This window comes from Salmo trutta, chromosome 34 (assembly GCF_901001165.1).
Source record: "Salmo trutta chromosome 34, fSalTru1.1, whole genome shotgun sequence".
NCBI lineage: Eukaryota > Metazoa > Chordata > Actinopteri > Salmoniformes > Salmonidae > Salmo > Salmo trutta.
Genome location: NC_042990.1, coordinates 41,939,009 through 41,947,465, shown reverse-complemented (window position 1 = coordinate 41,947,465; position 8,457 = coordinate 41,939,009). Strand labels below are relative to the sequence as shown.

Sequence of the window (8,457 nt, the reverse complement as noted above, 5' to 3'; positions counted from 1 at the left end):
AGAGGGGAGGAGAAGAGAGAGATAGAGAGCAGGAGAGAGAGAGAGAGAGAGAGAGCAAGAGAGAGAAGAGAGAGAGAGAGAGAGAGACAACGAGAGAGAGAGCAAGAGAGAGAGAGAGAGAGAGAACGAGAGAGAGAGAACGAGAGAGAGAACGAGAGAGAGAACGAGAGAGAGAACGAGAGAGAGAACGAGAGAGAACGAGAGAGAGAGAAGAGAGACGAGAGAGAGAGAGAGAGAGAGAGAGAGAGAGAGAGAACGAGAGAGAGAGAGAGAGAGAGAGACATGTCACTCATCACACCAATAGCATCTAGTATATGTACTTATACATGCTTCTATGGAGACATGCAGAGGGGAGGATAATGTAGGAGAGAACTGATCCCCTGACTTGTTAGAATTGAGTTCAGAGTATCTGTGTCCCTTCTACACATTCATTCTATTTTGATCCTTCAAAATTGAACATAAATACAAAGTCACTGCAGACAGAAAACCACTCAAATCTAGTGCCATAAAAGGACAACTGAAAACCCATCCAAGTAACCGTCGAAATCTAAATTTATATTCATGTAGAAATTGCCTGACCTAGCTTCTCCCAAAAAAAGTCTAAAGAAACATTAAAAAAAAGCAGAAGGCCAGATATTTCTGCTGGATAGCAGAAAACACACACAACTTAATTACTTTCCTTCAACTGGAATGACAAAACATGTACATTGAGACAAATTACTTTCTAAGGTTAGCCACTGCGAACCATTTCTTAATGTAACAGAGATATTTCTCAATTTTGTTATCACAGTTTAAATTGTTTTCCTTTTGGTATGATTGCGCTTTGCTCTCCAGTTAGTTAAACAGAGTTTATAGTTACATTCTAAGAATTAAGAGGTGCTCCTTTTTAATACTATTTTTCCCTTAAATTCAACTCTGGACCTCAAAGCCTGTTTTCATTCCTCTCCTCTAATCAGGGACTGATTTAGACCTGGGACACCAGGTGGGTGGAATTAATTACCAGGTAGAACAGGAAACAAGCAGAAACTCCAGAGCTCGTTAGGTCAGATTTGAATACCCCTGATCTATTATTTACAACGTTAGACACGCACGTGATTAAAACATTTACAACCACTTGTCCATTAGACATACAGTGCATTCGGAAAAGTATTCAGACCCCTTACATGTTTTCCCCACATTTGGTTACGTTACAGCCTGATTCTAAAATCAATTAAATTGTTGTTTTTTTCCCCTCATCGATATACACACAATAACCCTATGATTGTCACACCCTGATCTGTTTCACCTGTTCCTGTGATTGTCTCCACCCCCTCCAGGTGTTGCTTATTTTCCCCAGTGTATTTATCCCTGTGTTTCCTGTCTCTCTGTACCAGTGTATTTATCCCTGTGTTTCCTGTCTCTCTGTACCAGTGTATTTATCTCTGTGTTTCCTGTCTCTCTGTGTATTTATCCCTGTGTTTCCTGTCTCTCTGTACCAGTGTATTTATCCCTGTGTTTCCTGTCTCTCTGTACCAGTGTATTTATCCCTGTGTTTCCTGTCTCTCTGTACCAGTGTATTTATCCCTGTGTTTCCTGTCTCTCTGTACCAGTGTATTTATCCCTGTGTTTCCTGTCTCTCTGTGTATTTATCCCTGTGTTTCCTGTCTCTCTGCCCCAGTGTATTTATCCCTGTGTTTCCTGTCTCTCTGCCCCAGTGTATTTATCCCTGTGTTTCCTGTCTCTCTGTACCAGTGTATTTATCCCTGTGTTTCCTGTCTCTCTGTACCAGTGTATTTATCCCTGTGTTTCCTGTCTCTCTGCCCCAGTGTATTTATCCCTGTGTTTCCTGTCTCTCTGCCCCAGTGTATTTATCCCTGTGTTTCCTGTCTCTCTGAGTATTTATCCCTGTGTTTCCTGTCTCTCTGCCACAGTGTATTTATCCCAGTGTTTCCTGTCTCTCTGTACCAGTGTATTTATCCCTGTGTTTCCTGTCTCTCTGTACCAGGGTATTTATCCCTGTGTTTCCTGTCTCTCTGTGTATTTATCCCTGTGTTTCCTGTCTCTCTGTGTATTTATCCCTGTGTTTCCTGTCTCTCTGTACCAGTGTATTTATCCCTGTGTTTCCTGTCTCTCTGTGTATTTATCCCTGTGTTTCCTGTCTCTCTGTGTATTTATCCCTGTGTTTCCTGTCTCTCTGTGTATTTATCACTGTGTTTCCTGTCTCTCTGTGTATTTATCCCTGTGTTTCCTGTCTCTCTGTGTATTTATCCCTGTGTTTCCTGTCTCTCAGTGTATTTATCCCTGTGTTTTCTGTCTCTCTGTGTATTTATCCCAGTGTTTCCTGTCTCTCTGTGTATTTATCCCTGTGTTTCCTGTCTCTCTGTGTATTTATCCCCGTGTTTCCTGTCTCTCTGTGTATTTATCCCCGTGTTTCCTGTCTCTCTGTGTATTTATCCCTGTGTTTCCTGTCTCTCTGTGTATTTATCCCTGTGGTTCCTGTCTATCTGTGTATTTATCCCTGTGTTTCCTGTCTCTCTGTGTATTTATCCCTGTGTTTCCTGTCTCTCTGTGTATTTATCCCTGTGTTTCCTGTCTCTCTGTGTATTTATCCCTGTGTTTCCTGTCTCTCTGTGTATTTATCCCTGTGTTTCCTGTCTCTCTGCCCCAGTGTATTTATCCCTGTGTTTCCTGTCTCTCTGCCCCAGTGTATTTATCCCTGTGTTTCCTGTCTCTCTGTACCAGTGTATTTATCCCTGTGTTTCCTGTCTCTCTGTACCAGTGTATTTATCCCTGTGTTTCCTGTCTCTCTGCCCCAGTGTATTTATCCCTGTGTTTCCTGTCTCTCTGCCCCAGTGTATTTATCCCTGTGTTTCCTGTCTCTCTGTGTATTTATCCCTGTGTTTCCTGTCTCTCTGCCACAGTGTATTTATCCCAGTGTTTCCTGTCTCTCTGTACCAGTGTATTTATCCCTGTGTTTCCTGTCTCTCTGTACCAGGGTATTTATCCCTGTGTTTCCTGTCTCTCTGTGTATTTATCCCTGTGTTTCCTGTCTCTCTGTGTATTTATCCCTGTGTTTCCTGTCTCTCTGTACCAGTGTATTTATCCCTGTGTTTCCTGTCTCTCTGTGTATTTATCCCTGTGTTTCCTGTCTCTCTGTGTATTTATCCCTGTGTTTCCTGTCTCTCTGTGTATTTATCACTGTGTTTCCTGTCTCTCTGTGTATTTATCCCTGTGTTTCCTGTCTCTCTGTGTATTTATCCCTGTGTTTCCTGTCTCTCTGTGTATTTATCCCTGTGTTTTCTGTCTCTCTGTGTATTTATCCCAGTGTTTCCTGTCTCTCTGTGTATTTATCCCTGTGTTTCCTGTCTCTCTGTGTATTTATCCCCGTGTTTCCTGTCTCTCTGTGTATTTATCCCCGTGTTTCCTGTCTCTCTGTGTATTTATCCCTGTGTTTCCTGTCTCTCTGTGTATTTATCCCTGTGGTTCCTGTCTATCTGTGTATTTATCCCTGTGGTTCCTGTCTCTCTGTGTATTTATCCCTGTGTTTCCTGTCTCTCTGTGTATTTATCCCTGTGTTTCCTGTCTCTCTGTGTATTTATCCCTGTGTTTCCTGTCTCTCTGTGTATTTATCCCTGTGTTTCCTGTCTCTCTGTGTATTTAACCCTGTGTTTCCCGTCTCTCTGCCGCAGTGTATTTATTCCTGTGTTTCCTGTCTCTCTGTACCAGTGTATTTATCCCTGTGTTTCCTGTCTCTCTGTACCAGTGTATTTATCCCTGTGTTTCCTGTCTCTCTGTGTATTTATCCCTGTGTTTCCTGTCTCTCTGTACCAGTGTATTTATCCCTGTGTTTCCTGTCTCTCTCTGTATTTATCCCTGTGTTTCCTGTCTCTCTGTGTATTTATCCCTGTGTTTCCTGTCTCTCAGTGTATTTATCCCTGTGTTTCCTGTCTCTCTGTGTATTTATCCCTGTGTTTCCTGTCTCTCTGTGTATTTATCCCTGTGTTTCCTGTCTCTCTGTGTATTTATCCCTGTGTTTCCTGTCTCTGTGTATTTATCCCTGTGTTTCCTGTCTCTCTGTGTATTTATCCCTGTGTTTCCTGTCTCTCTGTGTATTTATCCCTGTGTTTCCTGTCTCTCTGTGTATTTATCCCTGTGTTTCCTGTCTCTCTGTGTATTTACCCTTGTGTTTCCTGTCTCTCTGTGTATTTATCCCTGTGTTTCCTGTCTCTGTGTATTTATCCCTGTGTTTCCTGTCTCTCTGTGTATTTATCCCTGTGTTTCCTGTCTCTCTGTGTATTTATCCCTGTGTTTCCTGTCTCTCTGTGTATTTATCCCTGTGTTTCCTGTCTCTCTGTGTATTTATCCCTGTGTTTCCTGTCTCTCTGTGTATTCATCCCTGTGTTTCCTGTCTCTCTGTGTATTTATCCCTGTGTTTCCTGTCTCTCTGTGTATTTATCCCTGTGTTTCCTGTCTCTCTGTGTATTTATCCCTGTGTTTCCTGTCTCTCTGTGTATTTATCCCTGTGTTTCCTGTCTCTCTGTGTATTTATCCCTGTGTTTCCTGTCTCTCTGTGTATTTATCCCTGTGTTTCCTGTCTCTCTGTGTATTTATCCCTGTGTTTCCTGTCTCTCTGTGTATTATCCCTGTGTTTCCTGTCTCCCTGTGTATTTATCCCTGTGTTTCCTGTCTCTCTGTGTATTTATCCCTGTGTTTCCTGTCTCTCTGAGTATTTATCCCTGTGTTTCCTGTCTCTCTGTGTATTTATCCCTGTGTTTCCTGTCTCTCTGTGTATATATCCCTGTGTTTCCTGTCTCTCTGTGTATTTATCCCTGTGTTTCCTGTCTCTCTGTGTATTTATCCCTGTGTTTCCTGTCTCTCTGTGTATTTATCCCTGTGTTTCCTGTCTCTCTGTGTATTTATCCCTGTGTTTCCTGTCTCTCTGTGTATTTATCCCTGTGTTTCCTGTCTCTCTGTGTATATATCCCTGTGTTTCCTGTCTCTCTGTCTATTTATCCCTGTGTTCCTGTCTCTCTGTGTATTTATCCCTGTGTTTCCTGTCTCTCTGTGTATTTATCCCTGTGTTTCCTGTCTCTCAGTTTATTTATCCCTGTGTTTCCTGTCTCTCTGTGTATTTATCCCTGTGTTTCCTGTCTCGCTGTGTATTTATCCCTGTGTTTTCTGTCTCGCTGTGTATTTATCCCTGTGTTTCCTGTCTCTCTGTGCCAGTTCGTCTTGTATGTTTAGTCAAGTCAACCAGAGTGTTTTTCCCCGTACTCCTTTTCTATTCTCTTTTTGCTAGTCTTCCTGGTTCTGACCCCTGGCTGACTCCGGACTACTTTCCCGCCTGCCCTGACCTTGAATCTGCCTGCCCTGACCTTGAATCTGCCAGCCCTGACCTTGAATCTGCCTGCCCTGACCTTGAATCTGCCTGCCCTGACCTTGAATCTGCCTGCCCTGACCTTGAATCTGCCTGCCCTGACCTTGAATCTGCCTGCCCTGACCTTGAATATGCCTGCCCTGACCTTGAATCTGCCTGCCCTGACCTTGAATCTGCCTGCCCTGACCTTGAATCTGCCAGCCCTGACCTTGAATCTGCCAGCCCTGACCTTGAATCTGCCTGCCCTGACCTTGAATCTGCCAGCCCTTCAGTACCTATTGGACACTGTACTAGTTTTTACCCTTTTGCCTGTCCACGACCATTCTCTTGCCTACCCCTCTGCCACGACTTCCGCCCGAAGTCGGCCCCTCTCCTTGTTCGGGCGGCGTTCGGCGGTCGACGTCACCGGCTTACTAGTTACCACCGATCTATGTTTCCCTGTTCGTTTGGTTTTGTCTTATTTATACACACCTGTTTCATATTCCCTGATTATGTTCATTATTTAACCGTCTGGCTTTCCTGTTTGTCTTGTCCGTGATTGTTTCCTGTTTGTCTTGTCTGTGATTGGTCATGTTTTGTGGTTGTTGGAGGTGTTTCTCCCAACCATGTTATTTTGCTGTGGGAGAAGTTGGATTGTGGTTTTGAGTAAACACGTTTTGTTTGCACTCATCCCTGTGTCCTGCGCCTGACCCCGATACTTCTCCTACGAAAAGCATTAGACCCTTTTTGGATTAATAAATATTGTAAGACTCCAACCATCTGCATCTCGGCTTGTCCCTTGATAATAACGACAAAGAAAAAATAGGTTTTTAGAAATTTTTGCTAATTGAATTACAAAAATATATATTTATGTTACATTTACATACGTACTCAGACCCTTTACTCAGTACTTTGTTGAAGCATCTTTGGCAGCAATTACAGCCTTCAGTCTTCTTGGGTATGACGCTGCAAACTTGACACACCTGTATTTGGGGAATTTCTCCCATTCTTCTCTGCAGATCCTCTCAAGCTCTGTCAGGCTGGATGGGGAGTGTCTCTGCACAGCTATTTTCAGGTCTCTCCAGATGTTCGATCGGGTTCAAGTCCGGGCTCTGGCTGGGTCACTCAAGGACATTCAGAAGTCACTCCTGCGTTGTCTTGGCTGTGTCCTGTAGGACAGTGAACCTTCGCCCCAATCTGAGGTCTGGAGACTGTTTTCGTCAAGGATCTCTCTGTACTTTGCTCCATTCAGCTTTCCCTCGATCCTGACTAGTCTCCCAGTCCCTGCTGCTGAAAAACAACCTCACAGCATGATGCTGCCACCACCATGCTTCACCGTATAGGGATGGTGAAAGGTTTCCTCCAGACGTGACGCTTGGCATTCAGACTCGACACAATCCTGTCTCGGAGCTCTACGGACAATTATTTAGACCTCATGGCTTGGTTTTTGCTCTGACATACACTGTCAACTGTGGGACCTTATATAGACAGGTGTGTGCCTTTCCAAATCATGTCCAATCAATTGAATTTACCACAGGTGGACTCCAATCAAGTTGTAGAAACATGTCAAGGATGATCAATGGAAAACAGGATGCACCTGATCTCAATTTCGAGTCTCATAGCAAAGGGTCTGAATACTTATGTAAATAAGGTATTTCTCTTTTGTATTGTTAATACATTTGCAAATATTTCAAAAAAACGTTTTGCTTTGTCATTATGGTGTATTGTGTGTAGCTTGATGAGTATTTCCATTATCCAGTCTATATATCTCTTTAATCCAGTCTATATATCTCCATAATCCAGTCTATATCTCCATAATCCAGTCTATATCTCCATAATCCAGTCTATATCTCCATAATCCAGTCTATATCTCTTTAATCCAGTCTATATATCTCCATAATCCAGTCTATATATCTCCATAATCCAGTCTATATATCTCCATAATCCAGTCTATATATCTTTAATCCAGTCTATATCTCTTTAATCCACTCTATATATCTCTTTAATCCAGTCTATATATCTCCATAATCCAGTCTATATCTCTTTAATCCAGTCTATATATCTCCATAATCCAGTCTATATATCTCCATAATCCAGTCTATATATCTCCATAATCCAGTCTATATCTCCATAATCCAGTCTATATCTCTTTAATCCAGTCTATATCTCTTTAATCCAGTCTATATATCTCCATAATACAGTCTATATCTCTTTAATCCAGTCTATATCTCTTTAATCCAGTCTATATATCTCTTTAATCCAGTCTATATATCTTTAATCCAGTCTATATCTCTTTAATCCAGTCTATATATCTCCATAATCCAGTCTATATATCTCCATAATCCAGTCTATATATCTCCATAATCCAGTCTATATATCTCCATAATCCAGTCTATATAGAGTATATGGCTTTATGGCAATATATAGGGTTATATTTAAGGTTGTGGGTTGTGTTGAAGTGTTTTACGTAAGTGCACATGAGATCGGTATGCATTAGTTTTATATACACGATTGGGCGAGGTGGTGGTTGGGGAGAGGAGGGTGGGGGGGGGCAAAACCAAATGAAATTGCGTGGCCACCTACCAACACACCTTGGCAGAGGGGAGCTCCACACCCTCCTCCGCCCCCCCAGACACGTCACCCTCGCCGGCCCCTCCAGACGGTAACCAGGGAAACAGGAGAAGATGAGCACGTCTCCCACCCCAAACTGTAACCCCTTACGGGTACTGTAGGGAGGAACGCCCGGGTCTTCACACGGCTCCAGGTCATACTCTGGAGGAGAGGAGAGGAGAGGAGAGGAGAGGAGAGGAGAGGAGAGGAGAGGAGAGGAGAGGAGAGGAGAGGAGAGGAGAGGAGGAAGGGATGAATGGAAAAGAGTGATAATCACACGTAAAATGAAAACTCCACATTTGTTTTTGAGGATACCAATAATGCATTGCACTATCATGGAATTTCTTCCAGTTGACCCATGATCATCAAAAGAGTCTATATAGCTCTGTTACACCTGTTACTACTGTCACACCTGTTACACCTGTTACTACACCTGTTACACCTGTTACTACTGTCACACCTGCTACACCTGTTACTATACCTGTTACACCTGTTACTACTGTCACACCTGT

At 42.9% G+C, this 8,457-nt stretch overlaps 1 protein-coding gene across 1 annotated transcript in view; it reads right to left on the bottom strand.

Annotated features, from left to right (window-relative positions):
* Positions 1-8,457, bottom strand: part of LOC115173255 (CUB and sushi domain-containing protein 2) — a gene marked incomplete in the record, with an annotated part of 501,741 nt that overhangs the window by 264,701 nt on the left and 228,583 nt on the right. Inside the window, 1 exon segment of the mRNA XM_029731172.1 lies at positions 7,919-8,107. Coding sequence (XP_029587032.1) covers positions 7,919-8,107 — 189 coding nt within the window.